The sequence below is a fragment of the Pristis pectinata genome, chromosome 8, assembly GCF_009764475.1.
Source record: "Pristis pectinata isolate sPriPec2 chromosome 8, sPriPec2.1.pri, whole genome shotgun sequence".
NCBI classification, from domain to species: domain Eukaryota; kingdom Metazoa; phylum Chordata; class Chondrichthyes; order Rhinopristiformes; family Pristidae; genus Pristis; species Pristis pectinata.
Genome location: NC_067412.1, coordinates 6,472,317 through 6,498,880, shown reverse-complemented (window position 1 = coordinate 6,498,880; position 26,564 = coordinate 6,472,317). Strand labels below are relative to the sequence as shown.

The 26,564-nt window shown below is 41.0% G+C and overlaps 1 protein-coding gene across 1 annotated transcript in view; it reads left to right on the top strand.

The window, feature by feature from the left end:
* LOC127573456 (cAMP-dependent protein kinase type I-beta regulatory subunit-like) overlaps positions 1-23,447 on the top strand; it is a 38,294-nt gene extending 14,847 nt beyond the window's left edge. The window contains exons 3-4 of the mRNA XM_052021697.1: positions 14,559-14,732; positions 23,358-23,447. Coding sequence (XP_051877657.1) covers positions 14,559-14,732; positions 23,358-23,441 — 258 coding nt within the window. The 3' untranslated portion in view covers positions 23,442-23,447. The remainder of the gene's footprint in view (positions 1-14,558; positions 14,733-23,357) is intronic.
* Positions 23,448-26,564: the final 3,117 nt, after the last annotated feature.

Here is a 26,564-nt window from a genome sequence, read left to right as displayed (position 1 = left end):
AAGATGATGTATGAAGGGTTGAGTATGTCCAAAAGAGAATTTCCTGAAGCACTCTATTGAAGTATAAAGTCAAAGAAGCTGCTCTCGTATGTACAAAATAATGGTAGGAAAGAGGGATGTACAAGGGAGAACTTGTTTTTTTAAAAGTATTTTGATCAGCTGTATTCTGCTTTTTTTAGTTGATGATAATGTAAATGTGTAAAGGGTTTGCCCTTTATTATACATTCAAGTATCCAGACTTTGATCACCTAACTTGATTTCTGTTGTAATGGATTAGGTGATATGAATTGCTATACCTTGTTAACCAGATGAAATCTAAAGCATAGTTGTACAATATCCAGAAATGTTATGACCAACAGATACATGGATCCTGAGCCATATACAGAGCTCTCAAATTATGATCATCGTGTGAAATTGTATGATCTGATCTGAATTATTGGATCTTGGTTGGGGTAAAAGTGATTTGATTTTATTGTTAGTGCCAGAAGTGGAAGAGGGCAGCTGAAGTACAAAATATTACATTTGTGATCACCCCTTGTAACATCTCTTAGGAATCTCTCAATTGGTTCATGTTGAATGAATCACTCCAAACACAGTTACCTTGGTAAGGACTCCAATCATTCTGTACACATTAAAGTCCTGTGTTCAACAAACTCAATGTAGGATCAGCTCATTTGCTCTGTGATGTTGCATTGGGGAGGATTACTGGAGGTGGTGACAATCTCTGGATAATTGCCATTAGATTTTTGATATCTGCTTCAATGGCTGATTTCACGTATTTTACAGATGATCTTTTGGTCATGCACACTCCGATTCAGCAGTGACATTAAGTCTGTATTTGTCTCAATTATTTGTTGACTTCTTGGAAGAGGCTTGAGCCTATAACTTGATTCAAGTACCAATTTAGTAGACTAGACAAAATGTTGACTGCTGTTCTTCTGGTCATTGTATAGAATTTGAATGCATGTGGATGTCATTTAATGGCTGAATGGAGCCCACCTTCATTGTCCAATTTCAATAAATAGCTACTTGATGAGCTTCAGAGGACCGTTGCACAGTAGTCTAGCAGTTAGCATAACGCTTTACAGCGCCAGTGACCCAGGTTCAATTCTGGCTGCTGTCTGTAAGGAGTTTATACGTTCTCCCTGTGCCTGCGTGGGTTTCCTCCGGGATCTCCGGTTTCCTCCCACATTCCAAAGACGTATGGGTTAGGAAGTCGTGGGCATGGTATGTTGGCGCCGGAAGTGTGGCGACACTTGCGGGCTGCCCCCAGAACACTACGCAAAAGATGCATTTCCCTGTGTGTTTCGATGTACACGTGACTAATAAAGATATCTTATCTCTGTGAGTGTACTGTTCAAGTAAAATCAGTGCCTACAGGAGAAAAATATACATTTTGATGAAAATGTGATGACTTTTAACAGCTATTGCTGATGTTGTGATATATTGCTTTGCCACGAGAACCCAGAATTATTAATAGCTGGTGATAGCCAATTTGGATCCAGACTTCCAGTGACATGAAGAATGAGAGATTTGATGGTTTGTTCTCAAATTATGTTTTAAAGGCACGGTATACAGACGAGGAAATTATTTCCTTTTAACTCCTTGAAATTGGATTATAGTTACAGATAAGTAGCTTGATCCCAAAATGAACTACTAATGTGGACAGTTTTGTATTTAAAGGTACAGTGGAACTGTGCAATTGCTCAACTGTTTTTTAATTTGTAGAAGAACTGTAAATGTTGTCCTGCTAAAAATGGTCTAAAATGTGTATAGAATTGCAAAGACATGCATCTGAGAATGGCTGTTTCTAACCCAATACCCTTGGAGTTGGATTAGTGCCCATGGTGGTGAAGGGTGGAGGGTTAAGTGTTCAGGATAAATAAAAGCTTACGTTTTCATTTAAGGCTTTGAGGTTTGTCTTTGACTTAACCAGTGCCAGATTTGCTGATTAAAATCAATTTAAAAAGAGGGTTTTCACCACACCCCAGAACACCTGTTTTGTTGATGTTGCATGTTTGTGCATTTATAATCTAGTATATGAGATGGGGAAAGAAAGCAGCATTATTCTAGCAAATGGAAATGTGGGATAACTGCTAAAGAAACTCAATGAGAAGAAAATGGTTAATCTTTAACTTTTAGCAAAATATACTTTTTAAAGAGTTGTTTTTATATCTGCATCCCCACACACTTCAGAAGTGTAATCTAAATCGACTGGCTTGAGGGAAATTATTTGCGCAGCTCCAACCTAAAATATTATAGCCTTGTCAACAGAAGATGCCATGGATAATGATTTACTTGTGCATTGCATAAGGCTTTAGAAGCACAAGTTCTTGAGATTTCTCATGATCCCAAAGATATTTTAATAAAATTTGGTAACCTTATTAGTGAAAAACTGCATGTTATACCTATTGCAGAATTGATGATTGTGGACGATAAGCAAGAAGTTCACATCTGAGAATACATTGAGAAACATATGTGCTTTGACTCAAATAGCAGTGAAACTCTAGATTCCTTATGCAAAGCTGAATAGAGCCATAACCTTTTAAAAGCATCACCTCGTACAGATGCCTCTGGCTTTCCCAAGCTATTTTTTTTAGCTGCATCCCTATTTTAAGATGTGAAATTCCTTATAACTCCAACAGTCAAATGAAAAGACAAAGTTGTCAAGCCATGTAGTAATTGACAATAATTATGTCATGATATCAGTTTGCGTTTTGTCAAGCAATGTATGAAAGAATAAACTAAAATTTACTTATTTGAAGTCATTTTGAAGAAAGTTGTCCAGAGCAGGTCCCCGCTCTTCTTCCTCTCTCTCTCCTTGGTCATCTGTCCCTCTAATTCTGTATTTTTATATGTCTGTCTACAGGGCTGTCAGATTTCAGCTGTAGTCCATGGATGTCAGCCTGTCAGGTCATGTCACTGTTGCCTTCATTCCCAAATCTCAGATTAATCCTGACTTTTGAGGCAATAGGAAGGAGGGGGGGGAATCTGGCAACATGGAATGAGAGACTGAGTGAATGAGGAGAGAGGATCCAGCAGAGTACCTGGGGAGATTGGTGGCCAGGGCAGTCCAAACAGTGTGACCTTTTCTACCGAAGTTTCAATCACAGCATAAACACATAATCTGAACATCGAACCACCAGCTGGTATTCCAGAGACCTGGACTAACAATCCAGAGAAGTGATTTCAAATTCCTCCATGGCAGCTATTGAATTTAAATTCAGTTAAGGATTTGAGGGAGGGCATGGGTGGATGGAAATGCAGCTGCTCATTTAGTCATTAGCAGTGATGAGCATGAAACCTACCAGATTGTCATAAAAACTCATCATGTTCACTCAGGCCTTCAGGTAGGAAATCTACCATACTTACTTGGTGTAACCTGCATGTGACTCCACACCCAGCCCATGGGGTTAACTTTTGGACACTCTCTGAAGCGGCCAAGTGAGGCCCTCAGTTGTACCATTACCAGTAAGTGTCAGAATAAAACTGGACAGACATCAAACATCAGTGTACACAGCAAAATCACTCCCAGCACAGCTGAATTTGCAAAGTCCTTTGCGCAAAATCTGGTGTCTAAATTGGAAGATTTGTCCCAAGCCTAGTCAAGCAACATGCTTTACAGATAATGTTCCAGACTCTTCCATCAGGCCACTTCTTTGGCACTCCATCAACCTCCCTAAAAGTTAATTCCCTCCACCATCTACAAAATGCACTGCAAATATTTGCCCAGGCTACTCCGACAGCATCTCCCAATGTTGTCCCGATTTTAAGTTCCCACTCCTGTCCACTGCAAGTAACAGTGCCACCAGGTTGATTCAATAAAACGCGTTTATTAGCAGTGTACCCGCTAGGGAGAGGTCTCTTCAGCACTCGTTGAGAGTCGCTACCTGAGGTCTCCACAGTACAAAGGAGCAGACAGTAATTTATACAGATATTGTCACGCACACTTAATGAATGCAGCTCAGCGAGTTTCGGTCAGGCCTTAGAGATCCAAAGACAAACGTCGTGCCTATTGTCCAATATAATTGATTTACAATCAAGAGATTCAAAGACAGGTATCACCCTCATGGTTAAGGACAGCTTCCCACTCGCTGTTTATTGCACTCCACCACCCTTATTGTGTTGTATAACTGGCCTGTAACCAAGGTTCCGGACACAGTAATTATCACCTAGCCCTGAGTCAGTAGCTTGCGTGCTCTTGTTTGCGAGGTATTTTCCCATCAGTTTTATGTACAGTCCACAGTTTCTTAACCCTTTAACTTCCTCACCAAACCTGCAACCTCAACCATCAAGGCCGAGGGCAATGGGTGCGTTGGAACGCCACTACCGTCAGGTTCCCTTCCAAGTCGCACACTATCCTGACTTGGAAATATATTGCCATTCCTTCATTGTTCTTGGGTCGAAGCCCTGGAACTCCCTATATAACAACACTTTGGAATACCCTTCACCGTAATGCAGCAGTTCAAGCAGGCAGTTCACCGCTACCTTCTCTCGTGTACAATTCACAATGGGCAATGAATGCTGGCCTTGCCTATGGTGCCCAGATCCTGATTTTAAAAAAATTTTTTTAAAAATTCTTCTCGTTTGAGTAATGCAAGACACACAGATAATCATAACTGAGAACCACCAGTTAATGTTGATCGTTTTATTATATATTCAGTTGTTTTTTGCTTGCCTTTCTAAACGAGATAATGGAAAACTGTAGAATCTTTTGTGTGTGTTGGAAACTTTGTTGTAGTCAGATGTGCCCTAGTTGTCAAATCCCCTTTAGTGATAAAGCACGATTCCATGAAATTGTGACATTGGATCTCCTTTGAAATCTTAATGTTGGAATAGTTGAATCAACTAAGCTACCAGCATTGGGTCTATTTGGAGAGAATGGGCTTTTATAGATATTGAGTAGATCCTTAAAAGACCAGGCCACTATGCCCTTTCAAGTATCCTGTGGTTCTAAATGAATTCCTGAACCAGGAAGAATTCAAGATGTTTTCACTGCTACATATGGCTCTGGCAGTATATTGAGGGACTGGCTAGTTCAACCACATGCCTTTCTAACAAGGCTTACGTGTGGCACACAATGCTGCTCAGGGTTATTTTCAAGTAATGTACTCAACCCTTTTTGTTCTTGTGGTTGAACTAACTCTTAATGTAAATCTAACTTATGTTCTAAGACAGCAGATACGCTATACAGTCCAAGATTTGGGAGTCAGTGTTGCTTACAAGTTAAACCCACAGGAGCTCATACAGGCGACTCCTGCATTACGTCCGTTCGGTTACGGAAATTCACACTTGCGCAATTCTCAAATCGCTACCCAAAAATTAGAGATGTCACCTGCAAGATGTGGGGGTGAAATATAAACATCATGTCAAAGAAGCAAAGCATTTTGCCAATCTTTGTTCATAGTCACTCAGTACTGTGTGATGATGAGCTTTGGATATAATGTCATCGTGTCAATTGGATTGGCAGTCACAGCAGAGTCCCTCCTTTTGCCATGCCCTCTCCAGTCAAAGGAGATATGAACAGATGCCTGGAGTGCAGTGCTGTCGCCCTCCATCTGTAAGGCATTTTCTCTGTCACGCAAGGTTTATGGATTAGGAAAGGGTTTAAGAAGTAAGGATATCAGGGAATGGGATGAATTTTGAGGATCAGGGTTCGTGGGAGAAAGATGGTGTAGAAGGAATCCATGGCAGCAATAGGTTAATGCGTGGTGACATAATGGAAGTGGAGTAAAGGTTGAACGATTATTTTAAGGAGCTGGCCGTGGCTGCTGCTGCTGCTCCCCTCAATGCAGTGTGTCAGAGAAGGTGCCCCGCGGAAGCACTACACTCTGAGACGTCTGTTCACGTCCTTGGACTGGAGAGGGCATGGCAAAGGAGGGACTCCTCTCAGAGTGCAGGGCTGCTGTGCTCTTCAGCTGCGAGGCATTTTCTCTGATGACCTGGCTGGTGTGTCTGGATTTGGGGGTCACAGTTTTAACATGAGGGATTGGTTGTTCAGAACGCAGATGGGAAATTTCTTCATCCCGAGGGGGTGAATCTTTGGAATTTGCTTCCCAAGAGGGCTGTGAGGATCAGTTGTTGAGCATATTCAAGATGGAGGCAGATAAAATTTTTAGATATCGCTGTATGGGGATGGTTTAGGGGAAATGGCACCCAAGGCCAGTTATTTTGTCCAATAGTAGATCAGGCAGGAAGGGCTAAATAGCAACTCTTGCTTTTTTGTACTTCAGTGATTATGTTTAGGAATCTTTTGAATTTTTGCATTAAGTATGGTAAATATTGTTTGTTTTCTTAAAGATAATTTTGGTATTACAGTTGATAATGCAACCTTTTTAAAAAAAAGAATTGATCAACATGCACCCAGCCAAATAGGGAACCCATGAATTCCCTTCTATCCCTGGAGGCAATTTTTCAACTAGGAAGGCCTAATCTCCAACCAGCGTGTTGTGAGTCAGTCTCTCACCTTTCACTCCCTTTCCCCAGTTCAGAGATTCAGCATCATCAAGTTTTAAACCTGTCCAAATTCGTAGAGGCATTTCACCCCTGTGAGTGCTTTGCTAGACTTGAAGTGAATAATCTCAGAACAATATAGTTGCAGTCTTGGCTCAGCGCACTTGCTTCTGGGTCAGAATGTTGTGGATTCAACCCCACTTCACAAACATGTGAAGAGGATCTAAGCTGCCATTGCATTGCAGTAGCGAGGAGTGTTGAACTATTGGGGCAAGCTGTTTTTGCAATGATGCTTTGGTCATTTATCATTGCTGTCTGTTGGAACTTGTGCACTAGTTGTCTGCAGTGCTACGTACATCACAACAATCACTACACTGCAAGGGTACTTAATAGGCTGTGACAGCGTCCTGAAATCATAAAAGGTGCTATATAAATGCGAGATCTTTCTTTCTTTTAGCACAGATTGAAAGAATAATGATAAACTACCACACCTGAGTCTGCAGAGAACATTGAAAGGACAGCAGATAAAGTAAAGGAGAGTTCAGATGAGCACAAACAGGTACTTAATAGTGCACTTACAGAAGTATTTTGACTGCGTTTTTAAAGAGGTGTGGTGGCGCTTCATGTGCTCCCCCACCCCCACCGCACTCCAGAAAAAGCAAGGATGTAGAGTTGTTGAACAATGGGAATCTATCGTGATATCTACTTAAATCGTCCAAGAAAAAGCATAAAAACTGATAGCGTGATAGTTAGTAGTTACTTAACTTTATCTGTTTCTTTAAATTGGTATTGGTTTATTATTGTCACATATACCAAGGTACAGTGAGAAACTTGTCTTGCATACCGTTCATACAGGTCAATTCATTACACAGTGCAGATACATTGAGGTAGTACGGAGTGCATTGAGGTAGTACAGGTAAAAACAATAACAGTACAGAGTAAAGTGTCACAGCTACAGAGAAAGTGCAGTGCAATAAGGTGCAAGGCCACAAGAAGGTAGATCGTGAGGTCAGAGTCCATCTCATCGTATAAGGGAACCGTTCAATAGTCTTACCTCAGTGGGGTAGAAGCTGTCCTTGAGCTTGGTGGTATGTGCCATTGGGCTCCTGTATCTTCTGCCTGATGGGAGAAGAGAGAATGACCTGGGTGGGGGTCTTTGATTATGCCGGCTGCTTCACCAAGGCAGTGAGAGGTATAGACAGAGTCCAAGGAGGGGAGGCTGGTTTCCGTGACGCGCTGGGCTGTGTCCACAACTCTCTGCAGTTTCTTGCGGTCCTGGGCAGAGCAGTTGCCATACCAAGCCGTGATGCATCCAGATAGGATGCTTTCTCTGGTGCATTGATAAAAGTTGGTGAGTGTCAAAGGGGCATGCCAAATTTCTTTAGCCTCCTGAGGAAATAGAAGTGCTGGTGAGCTTTCTTGGCCGTGGTGTCTATATGTGGTTGGACCAGTACAGGCTATTGGTGATGTTCACTCTAGGAACTTGAAGCTCTCAACCCTTTCGAACCTTAGCACCATTGATGTAGACAGGTGCATGTACGCCGCCCCCTTTCCTGAAGTCAATGACCAAACTCTTTTGTTTTGCTGACATTGAGGGAAAAGTTGTTGTCATGGACACATGTCACTAAGCTCTCTATCTCCTTCCTGTACTGTGACTCATCATTATTTGAGATATGGCCTAATATGGTGGTATGATCTGCAAACTTGTAGACTGAGTTAGAGCAGAATCTGGCCACACAGTTGTGAGCATATAGGGAGTAGAGTAGAGGGCTGAGGACGAGGCCTTGTGGGGCACCAGTGTTCAGAATAATCGTGCTGGAGGTATTGCTGCCTATCCTCACTGATTGCTGTCTGTTGGTCAGAAAGTCAAGGATCCAGTTACAGAGGGAGGTGTTGAGCTCCAGGTCTCGGAGTTTGATGAGTTTGCTTGGAAATATATAGTATTGAAGGCAGAGCTGTAGTCATAAACAATAGCCTAACTTTGTGTCTTTACTGTCCAGATGCTCCAGAGCTGAGTGTAGGGCCACGGAGATGGTGTCCGCTGTAGACCTGTTAGGGCAATAGGTGAATTGCAGTGGGTTGAGGTTGTCTGGGAGGCTGGAGTTGATGTGTGCCATGACCAGCCTTTCAAAGCACTTCATGATGGTGGATGTCAGAGCTACTGGTTGGTAGTCATTAAGGCATGTTACCTTGCTTTTCTTCAGTGCCGGGATGATAGTGGTCGTCTTAAAACAGTTGGGAACCTGAGATTGAAGCAGGGAGAGGTTAAATATGTCTGCAAATACTCCTGCCAGCTGATCAGCACAAGATCTGATTACTCGGCCAGGGACACTGTGGGCCAGATGCTTTCCTCGTGTTCACTCTCCAGAAGACTGATCTTGCGTCCTCGATGTGTTCAGTTGCATTAGAGGCTATCAGGGTGGGTGGTGACAATCCACTTCCCTTCTGTTCAAAACGCACATAGAATGCATTAAGCTCATCAGGAAGAGATGTGCTGTTGTTAACTATGTAGCCTGACTTCGTTTTGTAGCCCGTTTGTAGCATGTAAGCCCTACCATAGCTGACGGCTGGTCTGGGACTCTATTTTGAACCAGTATTGTCTCTTGGCATTCCTGATAGTTTTCCGGAGAGGTCATATCTCAATTTCTTGTACAGGTCAGGATCACCAGATTTGTGTGCAGCAGTCCTTGACTTCAGTCGGGAGTGGATCTCCTGGTTCATCCTTGGTTTCCAGTTTGGGAACACCCGTATTGTCCTCATCACACTTGCTGATAAAATCTGTGATGGAGGTAAATCTTCTTCACGTGGGAATTCTTGATTATGCTAAAACCATCAAGAAGAATTTCCACTAGTATTGCAAGGCATACAGGTCATTCCTCAAACCAAGTGCATTTGTAAGCTAGCACGTAGATCCATAATGCAGCAGTAAGAATACCTGGGAGCAAAGCTATAATAATTTTACATTCACAGTTCTTGGACAACAAACAACTTCTATTACAGCGTCTAATTTGTCATGACATAAAATTAAAGTATGTATACACTTGTACTTTTGCATATCTGCCGTAATGCATTTGCATTTGCCTCAGCCTTATCTTCCCTTTTGGCAAGTCCTGACTTTTGATTTTGGAAGTTGATGAGGAGGTGGATATGTAGGTAAGGCTGTAAGAGAGTTTCCAGAAAACGTTTAAATGAATATTATGTTAAACTGATCCTATAACAACAATTGAGGAAGAAGGTTTTCATTCTTGCAACCTATAAAATATATAATCTTACTAATAAATTGGTATCACGGTTCAGCAAGTATTTGATAGTTGCTTTAACTCTGAGTCATTTTATAATTTACAACAATGAAATAGCACTGTCTAAAGTAGATGTGTTTGTGTCATTGTATCTTAGGACAGAGTTAAGGCTTCTGTTTTACTGGAAGCAGTAATATCTGAAATGGCTCCTCAAGCCTACTCTGCTGGCTGATGTTATGCCTCAAGTCCATTTTTCCATTGATGTATAAAAATATATTGTCCTTAACCTTGAATGTACTCAGTGGCTGAGAATTCATAACCCTGAGGTAGAGATAGGAAAGATGTATAAACCACTGCGTAAATTTCTTCCACTCTCAATTCCAAATGGTTTACTCCATATCCTGATACCGCCTGCTAGATTTTTCAGCCGGAGGAAGCTGAATGTACGCTGTCATTGCTTCTCAGAATTTTAATTGACAATGAGATCGCCTCTTACTTTTCCAGATGGGAGTGAGTGTATGGCAACCTTGCCTCTATTCTATTGCTGGAACAACTTCCTCATCCTAGACGTCAACCTAGTGAATCACTACTGTACTAATTCTGAGGTAAGTATAACCTCCTTTATGCACGGAACCAAGAAGTGCAAAGATTCGTCCAAATGAGGTCTTATCTGATACATACGTTCCCAACAGGAACTCCCTACTTTTGTACTCCAACTTTCCTTGCAGTGAAGGCCAACAAACTATTTGTCTTCCCAATTGCATGCTTTACCTACATGTTTGTCTTACGTAAGAAGGCTAAAAATAGGAACAGGATTGGCCATCTGGGCCCTTGAGCCTGCTCCACTGTTCAACAAGATCATGGTTTATCTTCTTTGCCAAAACCATTTTCCTGCCCTATCCCCATACCCTTTGATTCCCTTAATATCCAGAAATCTATTTATCCCTGTTTTGAATGAACTCAGTGACTGAGCCTCCGCAGCCTTCCAGAGTAGAGAATTCCAAAGACTCGCCACCCTCTGCGCAAAGAAATTCTACTCATCTCTGTCCTAAATGGTCTACCCCTTGCTTTGAGATTGTTAATCTGGTTCTACATTCCTCAGCCGGGGAAACTTCCTCCCTGCATTTAGCCTCTTGTACCTTTTGAAGCATTTTGCAAGTTTCAATGAGATCACCTCTCATTCTTCTAAACTCAAGCAGTTTACAGGCCTAGCCCATTCCATCTCTGCTTGTACAGCAAATTTGTCCCAGGAACCAAATTTGTGAATCTTTGCTACATTCCCTCGATGGCAAGTATATCTTTGATTAGATAAGGAGACCAAAGCCATGCACAATGCTTCAGGTTAATGGCTTGCTATCGGTGTAAATATCGCTGCTCCATGGGGTTTCTAACATTGAGTCCACCAGTCTCTCCTCCGAAGGCTACAAGGATGGCTGGATGTTTTCTTAATCTAGTGTGTTGCAACCAGAGTGTGTGTGAGTGAACGTGGTGAATTGGATTACAACTGAGCATGTTACTTTTCTCTGAATGGTATGAGACTTCATAAACCGTGAAAAACACTTACTGAGATGTGTGGAAAGTATTCCATTTTGCTGCTAATGTGCATGTCCCTGTCTTCATGTTGTCCGGATCTTGCTGCACGTAGGCACAGATATCTGCATTATTTGAGGGGTTGTAATTTAGAAGTGCAGGCTTCAGTACACATCCCTCCTCCTGATATTTGTGGTGAAGGGAAGAAATTCACAGTTTTGCCATTGTCCCAGATCTGTATTGCTGCTTTTTAAAGTAAGCAATGCACAATTATTTTAGCAACCAGTAAAAGCACAGTTATAATAGATTATATAAGATAAACGTGAGTGCTGCTCTGTGAATTATTGTAATTTATCGTCATAATGATTTATATGACCTTTTGTTTGCACCTGTTTGTATGCTGATTGCTAAAGGGATAATGAAGATTTTTAGAAAGCATTTTCGGGAATTTGACAGTTAGAAGGTGTCTGCAGGTATTTCTGAGTGGAAGAAATGTTGTCATAACAACAAGTGGATGGTGGGATATTTCCTGCATTGTACATACTGGGCACAAGGACTGCATACTTGTAAAATAATAGATTAGAAGAAAGAATCTGAGCATAGCTGAAATATTTGTCAGCTTTGTGGGAAATAGTGTCTGCTCCCTCTGGGATAAGTGTGCAGTGATCAGGTGGCTTCTGAGAAGATTCTGGAGCTAATAGTGGTGGTATTTCGGTGGCTACATTCTTCTGACTTGCAAAATTATGTCTTTCATGTCACAGTGTAGAGCCTTGACCACTGTGAGAATGCAGTGCGGTTCGCTATGCATCTTTCCAACAGGAAAATAATCCTCTCTAATAGATGCATCTGATCTCGTACATTGTTCAGGGTAGAGTAGGCCAGTATACAGAAGTGAGGGTTAAGGATGAGACAAAGGTTAGTAGGTGATAGGTGGAAACAGATAAGGGAGGAGTGGTGGGCAGATGGAACCAGATAGGGGAGGGTAATGATGAAAAACACGATGATGCTGAAGGAATTCAACAGGTCAGGCAGCAGCCGTGGAGAAAAGCAGGCGGTCAATGTTTTGGGTCAGGACCCTTCTTCAGGACTGAAGATAGGAAAAGGGGAAGCCCAATATATAGGAGGGAAAAGCGGAGCAGTGATAGGTGGACAAAAGAGGGGAAGTGGGAGTGGGCACAGGGTGGTGATAGGTAGATGCAGATAAGAGATAGTAATAGGCAGGGGAGGGGGGAGAGTAGGTCCACTGGGGGATGGGTCAAAGGTAAGGAGGGAAAAAAGGGGCTCAGAAAGGGAAGAAAAGAAGAGGTTGGGGGAGTGGGTGTGGGGACTACTTAAAGTGGGAGAATTCAATGTTCTTGCTGTTAGGCTACAAGGTTCCAAGATGGAAAATGAGGTGCTGTTCCTCTAGTTTGCACTTGGAATTCTGCTGGCAGTGGAGGAGGCTGAGGACTGACATATCTCTGGTAGTGTGGGAGGGGGAGTTGAAGCGACTGGCAATAGGGAGATGCAAATTGCAGTCATGGACAGAGCGCAGGTATTCTGCGAAACGGTCACCTAGTCTGTGTTTGGTCTCGCCAATGTCGAGGAGGCCACACTTGCTTGGAGAATTCCATGCACAAACTAGAGGAACAGCACCTCATTTTCCATCTTGGAACCTTGTAGCTTAATGGCATGAACATTGAATTCTCCCACTTTAAGTAATCCCCACACCCTACACCACCTCCCCCCCCCCCCCCCACACCCACCCCCAACCATGCCTCTTCTTCCCTTCCCTTTTGACAACAAGGTAAAATTATGTCCCCCTGCATCTACCTATCACCACCCTGTGCCCACCCCGCCTCCCCTCTTTTGTCCACCTATCACTGCTCTGTTTTTCCCTCCTATATATATTGGGCTTCCCCTTTTCCTATCTTCAGTCCTGAAGAAGGGTCCTGACCCAAAACGTTGACTGCCTGCTTTTCTCCACAGCTGCTACCTGGCCTGCTGAGTTCCTCCAGCATCATTGTGTTTTTCATCTAGATTCCAGCATCTGCAGGTCTTTGTTTCTCTAGGGGAGGGTAACGAGTCTTTGAAAGTTGGAAAATTCAGTGTTCTTACCATTGGATTGTAGGCTACCCAGGCTGGTTCTTCTGGTTTGAATTTAGTGTTACTGTCGCAGTGGAGAAGGCCAAGGACAGACAGGTCAGCGTGGGACTGGGAAGGGGAGGTGAAATGACATACAACCAGAAGCTCAAGATGGCCATTGTAAACAGAGCGCAAGTGCTTTGCAGAGAAAAAATCAATGTATTGGTATTGGTTTATTATTGTCACTTGTACCGAGGTACAGTGAAAAGCTTGTCTTACAAACCGATCGTACAGGTCAATTCATTACACAGTGCAGTTACCTTGAGTCAGTACAGAGTGCATTGATGTAGTACAGGTAAAAACAATAACAGTACTGAGTAAAGTGTCACAGCTACAGAGAAAGTGCAGTGCAGTAAGGTGCAAAATCACAAGGTAGATTGTGAGGTCATAGTCCATCTCATTGTATAAGGGAACCGTTCGATGTCAAATTGTGCAGCCATTCACTGAAGTCCTGGACATGTGCAGACCTGCTGTAAAACTAGGAAGTGCTGAATGACAGGTGGTGGTGCATCTCTCACCTTTGCATTGCTGAACTCCACACAAGTCCAATGAAAGAGCCTCATTTTGGTGGGATTCCTAGGCATCTGCCTCTCTGATCCTATGCCATTTAGACCTGGCGTAACATCAGAGACTCCATTCAAGTGAATGGGGATTCCCGGCATGGGGATTAGAAAGAAATTAAGTTGTATATTGTTGACATACTGTGTTTAATAATTTCTTCATATTTTAGTATTTTTTTAATATTAGCGAAGAAGTCTCATGATTTTGACCGCAAGGTAAAATTATGTCCCCCAGCTTTGCTTCCTGTCAGAAACAATTTGGCATCTGGGGCCTCAGCAATATGTTCCTGAAGCATGCTTGCCACCAAGACAATTGGCTGCTTAGGTCTTGCATTACCTTGCCAGGTGCAGAAGGTCAGATTGATCGGCCCTCACATCCAGCCCAGGTAAGTGCAGGTGGCCGTGAATGACAGGCCTGAGCCGGGTCCAGTTTGATTCAGCCAAATGGGACACCACAATGAAGGACAAGACAGTTCTAACCTGTTGCTGAATGGCATGGTGTCCATTGTCATTTATATTTAGTTTAGTCTTCATATGGTATTTTAATTTCTATTTTCAGAACTTGGAGAATTCTCATTTAGTTTCCTGGTTTTAACAAAGAGATGGGAATGTATGTAAAAAAAAAAATATTTTTTTTCTTTCTTCTATGTAGGAAGAGTGCAAACAAATTTTGGCTCGACAGAAGTCTAATTCTCAATCAGACTCGCATGATGATGAGATTTCACCACCACCACCAAATCCAGTCGTAAAGGCCAGGCGCAGAAGAGGCGGTGTAAGTGCCGAAGTATACACTGAGGAAGATGCAGTCTCTTATGTTCGAAAGGTACAATGCATATTTGGATTTTGTACAGAAAAACGGATCTGGCTTGTGACATCTGGCATTTTCTCCACCTTTGCATATTTCTCCTCTTATTTTACCTCTTCATCTTGCATTTAAAATCTGGATTCTCTATCAGCTGTTGAGGGGACTTTAGATTGAGAACATTTGACCAACAGCCTTAAGTGCTTTCCTTTCTACTCTGGCCTATCAAGTCAGACTTCCTCTAGCTTTTTCTTGTCCTAATCTTGAACCTACGTCTGTCTCTAATTTCTTTATCTCCCATAAAATTGTCTCTATCCTTATCATGTCCATGGCATACACTTTGTTTTGCTCCCTTGACCCTACTTCCACTAAACTGCTGACTTTCCACTTCCCCCTTCACAACTCCCGTGTTAACTGATTTGTATTAATGGTTCCCTCTCCTCAGATCTTCCCCCAGTCACCCCCCCCCCCCCCCCCCCCCCCCCCCCGGCAAACACAGCCTTGTTCATGTCTTTCCTCCTTTTTAAGAGCCACCCTGAAACTAATTTTTGGTCATTTGTTCAATAGTCTCTAGAATGCTTTACCATGTGGAAAGTGTGGTGAATAGAAATTGACATTGAGTATGGTCCTCCCTAAGTTGCAACAGAGCTGAAATTGCAGGTTTCACAATATCAGACCTCTGTAGAGGGCTGGGATCATCTGACCTGCTCCTGTTCCTGGGGTCTCTGGCTTCTGTATTGGCTGCTTCTTGGATCTCTGACTTTCCTGTCAGCAGCTCTTGGAGTTTACTGTCTGCCCATTCAATCCTGGACCCCTGTCAAGTCTATTTCTAGACTCTGCAAACTAAACCAGTCACATCTCTGATTTGGAGTATTAATTGCGATTCACCAAGGGATGTGTGTAGGAACAAAAGTGATGGCCACTGGGGTAAAATGGGTCAGGAACATGATTTGAGTAGCGTGATTTAAATGTTTTTCAATAAGCTTGATAATAGTTTATGTAGATTATGCTGTTTCCCTGCCTCTTGCCCCCAGAATTAAAATATCAACTGATGTGTAAATTATCATAGTTAATAAGTATTACTTTGCTGCAATTTAATGTCCACAACTCAACCACAATTTTTTAAGTTTATCCTGCATTTCAGGTGGGGCCTTGAAGTACTCAAATGGAATATACTATAGTGCCTTGCGTAGCACTTGAAATAAGTTACTAGGAATGAGAGCGATAATTTTGTCAGCACTAAGAGGGCATTGTACCATTAGATGCTTTAAAATCATCTTGTTATATGACTTAGTGAGCCACCGAGGCAACGTGCAGTAGTTGCCTCTTGAGGGCTGGTGTTGGGCTGGCTGGAGTGAGTGATAGGGCTGCTTATTTTTGAGATGGGGGTTCAGGGCTGTAACCTGAGTACATATGGTCCACTGTTGAGGACAAGCATTGGCAGAGTGTTCACAGACTCCCCCTATCCTACGCCTCTCTTATGGCCTCAGTTGAGCTTGTTATAGAGGAATCTCCAGGCTGGGGGGGAGCTGTGCAGCGAAGCAGAAAGAGGGGAAGGTAGCAACTTTTACCATGCACATCTAGAGCCAATGAGAGGGCTGTAAGAACTAGATGGTCTATTAACACTGAGCAGCTGCTGCCAGTCACCAGCAAAAGCCTATACTCATGGTGACAGCCAGGGTGCATCTTTGAGCCCCCATCCCAAAGCTGAATGGTTGCCTTTCTTACCCAAGCCTTCCCAACGCCAGCAAGTTACTTTGGTGATTCACTCCATACTGAGCTGCATGGCAATGAGCTCACCACTTCATTGCTGTGTGAGTGCCAGATTCTAGATAGAGGGAACACAGCAGTACAGAGCCTAAGCAGGTGTCTTTTTTAATGTACTGAAGAATGTGCTTGAGTGTTTTGGCTTCAGGGCCAAGAACACGATAATGAATCAGCAGTCAGTGTGATGGTTCTAAGTGAGGTACCAGGGTAAATCTCTTACAGCATTTTGAAATATTGTCACAATCCCCCTCATTTCTTCTTGGAGACTCATGACAAAGACAAATGCATTTTTTGTTTAAATGCAGTAAATAAGGCACTCTAAAATCTGAAGAACAAAATATTCGAGATGCTGGAAATCTGAACTGAAAACAAAATGCTGGAAATATTTAGGTCATGCAGCATCTGTGGAGAGAGAAACATTTCAGTTCAATAATCTTTCATCAGAATTCTTAAAATCTCATTTAAAGAGATTCCTCCAATACTTGTGTCTTTGTATATTTTCTTCATTGTTGGTCCATCTGTTAAACATCAACATTGTATTCAATTTCATCAGGTAGATAAATAACACTTGAGTTTACCGAATTTCTTTTCCTCTTTTAGAATTGTGTCCTTTAAATTGCTGCTTATTCTTTGTATCAATGTTACATCTGCCATGTGTCCACCCATTCCATCATACTGTGTATAACCTCCTGAAATCTATTATTATATTCCTTATAGTTCACCAAGCTCCCAAGGATTGTGCCATGTCTAAATTTGGTAATTGTTCCCTCTATGTATGAGTCAATATATATTTAGAAAAGCAGTGACCCTGGTACCAATCCTGGGGGAACCCCATGATACATTCCCTTCAGTTCAATAAACAGTTCACTGCTACCCTTTACTGTTGGATAGCCAATTTTATATCCGTGCTGTCACTGCTTCTTTTATTCCACAGGCGTCGATATTTATGACAAGCTTATTATGTGCTACCTTCTCAAAAGTCCTTTCACAGTCCCTATAGATTATGTTAGCCACATTTATTTCATCATCCTTTTCTATCTCCTCAAAAAAACACTAGTTTTAACATGATTAGCTTTTTAACAAATCAACGCTGGCTTTTTCTAATCAAACCACATTTTGGTTAATAATTCTGACCCTGATTATCCTAACTTTCTGGTCATGAAATCATAAATGTGAGAGCATCCATGCTTGCATTTTTGTCATAGTTATACAACATAGAAATGGACCCTTTGGCCCAGGGTGTTCATACTGATCATTAAGTATCCATCTGAATGGGCTCTATGTACAGGCACATTCTCCATAGCTTTCGATGCCTTGACAATTCAAGTGCTCTTCTAGATACTTAAATGATGCGAGAGTCTCTGCCTCCACCACTCATTTGGACGGTTCCAACTAACCTCTGGATAAAAAGAAATTCTTCCTCAAATCTTTTTTAAGCCTTTTACCCCTTTACCCTAAACTAATGCCTTTTAGACTTGGATACCTCTTGTATGGAGAAAAAAAACTCCAACTGTCCCCCCTATCTCTGCTCTTCATAATTTTGTATACATCGATCATGTCCCTGCTTGGCTGCCTCCTCTCCAAGGAAAGCAAATGAGTCTTTACTCATAACTGAAACACTCCATTTGAGGCAATATCCTGAATCTCATCCTTTCCATGTGCGGTGACCAGAACTGCTCACCTGCAGCATAACCAAGGTTTTACAACATTGTACCATAACCTCCCTACTCTTGTGTTCTGTAGCCCGGAGTGTAAAGACAACTATCCTGTCAGCCTTCTTTACTGACTTTGACCTATGCTGTTACCTTCAGGGAGTGTTGGACTTGTACACCAAGGTCTCTCTATTCCTCAGTGCTCCCAAGGGCCATACCATTCATGGTGTACTTTTCACTCTTCTATCAACACCACAAATTTTAGTGTCATCTGCAAACCTACTAACCTAATAATTAATGTATTTAAAAGTGGCTGTCCCAGAATTGACCTCCATGGTACACCACTTGTCACAGGTTTTCAAACACAGATCAACCCTCCACCATCATCATCTCTCATACTACCAAGCCAGTTTTGGATCCATATTGCCGATTTGCCTTGTATCCCTTGAGAACCAGTCAAAGGCCTTACTGAAGTCGATGTGGACTATATCAACCACACTGCTCTCCCATGCATTTTGTTATCTCTTCAAAAGAAAACTCAATCAAGTATATCAGACAGGATCACTCCTGAAGCCATGCTATGCTTGATTAGTCTTTGCCTTTCCATGTGTAGATTTGTCCTGTCCCTTATAATTTTTTCCAATAACTTCCCTACCACTGATGTTAGACATACAGGCTTATAATTACCAGAGTATATGGGTGGGAAGAGGAACAGTTGTGGAAAGGATTGCCTGTGGTGGTGGGGTGGGCTGGAATAAAGATAATAAATTTGAGGTAGAAATTGAGCACACTGTCTAAATTTCCATGTTGAAAATATTGCAATATGGGCTTGTGTCCAATTATTCCAAATCTCTGTTCTGTTTGAGCAAGATTATGTCAGGAGAGAGCAAAAAAAAGTCATTAAGGAGGTGTTTGGGGGAACGTTACTGATGCATTTTTACTGCTGCTTTGAAGTGCTGTGATTAAAACATTGGTGACAATTGCACTTAGATATGTGCAAATTTAGGAGGTATGTATGTATGTTGCTAAAGAGAGAGCAAGAGAAGCATTTTAAATCATTTTTCCAACTCCTTGTCAATGGTATATCAAGCTTTCATTTCATTGATAGTTCCCAGTACAGGAGGATTACCAAGTTAGCAAATTAGAGACTGCTACTTTTGCATTTGCAGAACATCTGGGCAGGTTTACTTCTGCTTTTAAGTTTTTCCATTCTGTAATTGGGGTAGAAAAATTCTCCTGTATAAACAAAAAAAAGATATTAGTCATGATTTATTAAATCAAACATCAAAATAAAAACATGAAAGTTTCATTTCAGAAGAAAATCTCATTGAGGTTTTGTCCTTTTATCTTAGTAAAATATTCTTCTATATAATTTCTGGTTCTGTAACACATTTACTTCTTACGGGGCTCTGTGTAGTAAGACAATATCAAATCCATTAAACAGGAATATTTGGCATGGAAACAGTATGTCCTTCTGGTTGATGCTCGACTCTTGAGAAGTCAGCTGAGTACAATTTTTTTAAGTACTTCCTGGGATGACTGGCATTTCGTGCTAATCTCAATTTGCCCTAGATTGACTTGTTTGCTGGACCATAATATGGCTGACTCTTAACATCATTTTATTGTTTTTGGTATCACATATAAACCAGACTCAATTCAGGAAGGTAGAATTCTCCTTAATGAACAGCCAGGTTTTTATGGCTATCCAGTAGACTCATGTTCACAGTTTATTGATACTGCTTCTTATTTCAGATTATTATTTCTGCTTAAATTCTCCTCCTGCTTATGGATTCCTGATTCCAGATTAATTTCTGGATTACTAATCCAGTCATTTAACCAGAACATTACAGCAGCGAATTCAAGAGTTCTAAAGGCTTTTTTCAAGTTCGTTTGCATCTTTACCCAAAATTTTAAAATTGTCTTCTGGTCCTGGAATCTCCCACTAATGGGGTAACTTTCCTCTATTTATCTTAATTAAGATGGTCATGATCCAGTACACCTCTATCAGATCTCCTTTGCTTCATTATGAACAACCCCAACTTTTCCAGTCTCACCTCTGTACCTGAAATCCCTCATCCCTGGAACCATTCTGGTAAATTTCTGCACCCGTTATCAGTTCCATATCCTACCTACTGTGTGACCAAAATCTGATGTAATAGTTCCATTGTGCCCCAACTAGTGCTTTTTCACTGAGTGCTTCTATTTACAAGTCTGAGATCCTATCTGTTTACTAATTGTTCTCTCAACATGCCCCTCTACTTTCAAGGGTTTGTGCATATGCTCTTCAGTTGCTGCACACCTCTGAGAATTATGCAACTTAATCTGTACTCTCCCTTTTTCTTAAAATTAAATACTTTTCTGTGTTTAATTTATCTTGCACTTCCTGCCTATTCAGCCAGTTTATATACATTTTTTTTGGAGTCCATTACTGTCTCTTCACTGTTTATTACACCTCTGACCTTTGTATCATCTGCAGCTCTGGAGATTTTAACCTGCCACACCCATGCCCAAGTCATTAAAAGTATTTTTAAAAAAAACAGTTGTCCCAGCCCTGACTCCTGAAGAACGCAATAACTTATTGTCCTCCAATCTTGAAACAATCATTCAAAACTCTGCTTTCTGCCTTTATGCCAATTTCCTATCGGTGTGACCTCTCTATTCCACAAGCCTCAATTTTGCTTACCAGGCTTTTGTGAAAGTCCTATCAACCATTCTGAAAAACTATGCAAGTGTCATTTATTAAATTCCCTTCGTCAACCTTTTCTGGTAATTCATCAAAAAATACAGTTGGGTAGTCAAATAAGGATTGCCTTAAGAATTCCATGCTGGTTCTTCTTTATCAACTCAACCTTTTTCATTGTGTCTATAATGTTTTCCCCTGATATTGTTTCTACAAGCTTTTAAAAAAAAAAGTTAAACTACTTGGCCTGGAGTTTCCTCAGATGTCCTTGCACTACATTTCGAACAAGGGTGTCATTTCTTGTCCTCTGCACCATCCTTGTATCTAGGGAGGATTTCTTATGATTGTCAGCAAAATTATTGGTAACAGTTTTTTTTTTCCCCCAGTTTTAAGGATTCTCTATGCAAGTCTTTTAGGATGTGTCACCAAAACAAACTGTCCAGAATTTAGTTGTAATTGGTGTTAAATACTAATGATTTAGATAATCGTATGGCTATGGTGAGAAGAGGAAGTGCTGTACATTTGCTTTTGCTGGTGCTGTTGAGCATTGCTTTGTCTTTATTTACCTTGTGTGAAGTGGCTGTTACTTGCGTTGAGCATAAATTTCACAATGTGTGTCTCCTTGCATTAATTAGGCAGTATGATGTAGGCTTTTCTTGCTATATTTCATTGTCCTGAAATAATATGGCCTTTCACATTTATATTTCCTTTTAGTTACCTTTTGAGATGGACAGCATGTAGTGAGAAGTTGCAGAGGTGAATCTTGTATACCAAGCCATTGTATTTTTCTGTGGGCTACTACTGCAAACAACATTATTGAAGCAATTTAACACAGTGCCTGGTTATTATGGATCTTTTAAGTAACTCGGGCGCAAGAGGTTATACAGGGAAGGAGTAGGTCCTCTGGGGACCAAAGGGGTAATCTATGTATGGAGCCAGGCGATGCGGGCAAGATCCAAAATGGTACTTCTCATCTGTATTCACCAGGAGAAAGATGTGGAAGGTGCTGAGTTTGGGGAGGGGTATGTGGATAATCTGGAGGAGATTATTAACAAGGAGAAGGTATTAGCGGTCATGGGGCACGTAAGGGTTGATAAGTCCTCCAGGGCCAGATGAAATCTATTCCAGGTTGCAAAGGAGGAGATAGCTGCGTCCTTGACAGGAATTTTCGCATCTTAGAAGAGTGGAAGACAGCTAATGTTGTTCCTTTGAAATGGCAGTAGGTATTGCCTATATGGACTTTAGTAAAGCATTGACGAGGTCCAGGAGGTTAAGGCACCAAGGCGAGCTGGCTAATTGGATCCAAAATTAGCTTGGTGATAGGAGGCCAAGACTGGTGGTGGAAGGATGTTTGTCTGATTGGGAGTCTGTGACTAGTGGTGTACCACAGGGATCAGTGCTGGGACCTTTGTTGTTTGTGATATACTGCATATTAACAACTTGGATGTGATTTTCCAATTGACACAAAGTTGGCGCTATTGTGGATAGCGAGGTAAAGCTGTCTGAAGGTACATCAGGTACAGATCAGATGGAAAGTTGGCTGGAGCATTGGCAGATGGAATCCAGATGTGTGCAAGGTGATGCATTTTGGGAAGTCAAAGAAGGGTAGGACATGTACATTAAATGGTAGGGCGCTAAGGAATGCTGAATAAACAGAGGGATATTTGGGTTCAAGTTCATAGTTCCCTGAAAATGACAACAACAGGTAGATGGGGTGGTGAAGAAAGCATATAGTATGCTTGCCATGATAGGTTGCGGTATAGAAAGTAAAAGTTGGGATGTTAGGTTGCAACTTTACAAAACACCTGCTTAGATCACACTTGGAATATTGTCTGCAGTTCTGCTCGCCATGCTATAGGAAGGATGGGGATAGGGTGCAGGGGAGATTAACCAGATTGCCTGGCTTGGAGGACTTGAGTTATGGGGGAGAGATTGGATAGACTGGGTATGTTTTTGCATGGAGTGAAGGAGGCTGAGGGGTGACCCGATGGAGGTGTATGAAATTATAAGAGACATAAATAAGATAGATGGTCAGAACCTTTCTGCCACAGTAGGGATATCAGAAACAAGAGGGCATAGGTTTAACGTGAGAGGAAGGAGATTTAAAGGGGGTTTGAGGAGAAAGTTTTTTTTATGCAGAGTAGTTGATATCTGAACTCACTACCGGAGGAGATGCTGGAAACTGATACAATCATTTGAGAGATACTTAGCCACGCACTTAATTAGGCAATGCATTGGAAGGATTTGTGGGGAAATAATAGGGTTAGTTTAGATGGGCAAAAAGGTTGGCATGGACATGGTGGGCTGAAGGGCCCTTTCTGTGCTGTACAACTCTGATTAATGTGATTTTGTTTAGACTTCACTAATTTGCGTGCATCCGTTAGGGTAGAAACACATCAGTGTAATGAATTCTTCATGGACTTTTTATTGTGAAACATCTATTATGTTCCTTGATACGGTTTTTTTCAATTGTCTGAATACTGTGTTACCTACTAAAAGCTGATAAATTCTGAAGTAGGCTTCATTTTTCTAGTACTGTTATGCAGGTAGATACCAAAGGACTACAAGACCATGACTGCCCTGGCAAAAGCTATTTCTAAGAATGTTCTTTTTGCTCATCTTGATGATATATGAACGAAGGTAGGAGGCGTACTTGATGACGTACAAGTTTGTTACTCAAGTTAACAGTTTATTTATTTATTCTTTGTGTATTAATGTGTCTTCCAATTTTAAGACTTGCCATTCACTGTATTTATACAACATAGTACATTCTCACTTTGGGATCATTGAAAAGGAGTGACGCAAAAGTGCTTCTGTTATCAGAAAACTTTTGTTTCAAATGTTCTAGCTAACTAAATATGGCCTTGAAATGGGAAACTATGAAATACAAAAAAAAACTCCATAATTACAGCAGCCAGTTTGCAAAGATGTGTTTGCTTGTATTTTTACCAACTTTGAAAATATTTTCCTATAACATACCAGTACAAAAGGGCTTTTGTTCAGTTTTAACAGAGACTGCAATGTCTAAAGTGTTACCGTTGATGTACAGCAGGTAGAATTGGTGGTCAAGTTGCAGTTCAAATTTCTGTTGCAGTAGTACATTGGTATAGTAATTATCCAACAATATCATTATGACCACGAAACTCCTTCACATTCGCATAATATTTAGTGAGCATTATAAAAAAAATCTTCAAAAGTGTGCTTCCATGAATTTAATGAACCGAGTCTGTGTCCAATGTGTCTGAATGTGTAATGTTTATGGGTTTGGTTTTTGTGATTGAAAATTGCCATTGTAACCTACATATATTTTTGCAGTACTTGCACGACTACATTTTGATTTCAATGTGAAACAAATATTATCATAGGATTTAACAAGATTCCTAACAAGATTAACAAGATTTCTGAAATCAGTCAGTGCACTTGTTTGAAAAGTTGGCAGTTATGCCACTTTTGCTTTGTGTCTCCTGACACTGAAGTTTTTTTTTGCCTTTGCAAAGCAACTGGTTTCTGGGGCTGCCTCTGGAGATGGTCATTATTATTGCTATTTTTCTGAAAGCTGATCTTGTGCATTGGATTTCGTGGAACATATTTTACACAAAGGAAGTTGAAATTGTCATAATGATCAATTATAAAGCGGTAATCCTTTCAAGAATACGTGCCATTGAAAACTTTCATTCTAGCTGCTTTTGTTATTACGTGAACAAATATTAGAATTCAAGGAACACACAAATTGATGTATTTTGAATTAGTGATAAGAAATGATTGTGCCATGTTGTGAGAGCTGCATTTGTCCTTGCTACGCTTTTAAGGATATTCACCTTTCAGTACAGGTTCTGGAGCTGAAGTCAGTCATATGGCATTCCTGGTTGGTTTCAGGTTTTCATGTTGTTACTGGTATTAGCCGGAAGAGAATGTTCTTCCCCTCCTAACCTTTTACAGCTGGAAGGTTCAAGCTCGACTCATGCCGACCTAGCTTCTTGCACCATGTTCTAACGGCCAAAATGTGAAGAAAGGAATTGCAGAAGGCATGTAGCCACTTTAAATGAACATTTGGCTGACTTGCACTTTGACAATGGTCACCTTTTTCCAATTGGTCAGCTAATTTGTGAGAAATGCAGTCGTGGGATTTAATGTGAACTGAGAGTTAAAATATAAGAATGAATGGCTGGCATGGATTTCAAAGGGGAAAGTCTTAGTTGCCAACATTGATTATTAGGACATGTATAAATAGAGTAGACAGGGATAATTTGTTGATGCAGTTCATTTTTAAACATAGGAGAATTACTGAATATGGTCACAGCATGTAGAGTTGGATTCGTACGAGAATGAGTAGATGAGTGAAAGCAATGTAGGGTTTAAGGAGTGGTATGTAAGAGTGATGGTACATTGAAAATTTCAGAAGAATTGGTACATTAACGTTATGTCTTATAATAGCTCTTCTTAGCTGTTCCAAAGGGAGTGATTAAGATGACCAGTAACTGTGCATTTAAGAGGAGACTCTGATCCAAATTCAAGAGAAAAGGAAATAGAAACTTGTTAAAGCTCAAGTGGTGCATAATCATTAGCATGGACTCAGGTGTGTTGAATAACCTGTTGGTGTGCTCTATATTTTATCATTCTGTTCCATTTTTGGTTCTTTTTTTTTGTTTTAAACTGACATCAATCCATATATGTCAAAAGTTTGAGAGCTAAAATTGAGGGTGTTGGATAATCATGTTCCAGTTGAATGTCTTCTCGGAGATTCTTCTCAGTTACTGTTATTATTTCATGATGCTAATGCATGCTTCCCATTTGAGATGAAAGGCATTTAGGTTAGCAAGTCCACCAAAATCATTGCTACAATCCCTCAGACATCTTTGGCAGAAGAACTTGCTGTATGCAGCTGAACCAAATCAAGGAATGCCTGCCTATTTAAGGGTCTGCTTTCGTCCTATTTAAATCGTTGCAGTACACCACTTGCTCCTGCTGAGAGGCATTCCAACAGCTGGAACTTGTTGTCTGATCTGCTAGGTATTTCCAGAGTTTGCTATTTTATTCCTAACTTACTTTGTCTGGCTTCTCTCTCAATTTCATTTTACCCCATTTGCCATGGTACATCCAAGTTCATTGCTTGCCTTCTACTAGACAAAGTGATCTGCTTGATTGGTACCCATCCACCATTCCTTTTTATTTCTTCCCTCAATGGCATGCTGGTGGTTTCAGTATGTTTCATCTGCAGGATGTGTTTGCAGGAATTCACTATGGCTTCTTCAACCAGCACCTCTCCAACCTGTGGTGTCTTCAGCTTAGAAGTAGAAGCAAAGCATGTGCACTTGAGCATCACCAGTACCTGCAGATTCCCTTCCAAGTCGCATGCATCCCTGATTTGGAAATACTTCGCTGTGCTTCATTACCATTTCGCTATTGGATTGTGGTAGTTCATTTAGAGAAGGGCAGTAAGTACTGGCCCTGCCAGTGATATCTGCATCCCTTGAACATAAATGATTTTTCTATTGGAGCTCTAATTATTTATTTTATATTTTTTGAACTGCTTGGTGATTCTTGCACAGCAGATGTGTGAAAAGCACTGAGTAATTTTAGATAAAGGTAAACAGCTGAAATTTACACTGATAAATTGCAGCCAGCAATCCTTGGCAAAGCTGGGGAAAGGTGTCGGTAACATAAGTACAATGGATGCTTTGCAGAAAAGGTTATTTTTTAAAAAAAAGATGAAGAGTACTTGTGCTAAACAAAAATTGATGCAGGAAATAGTAGGAG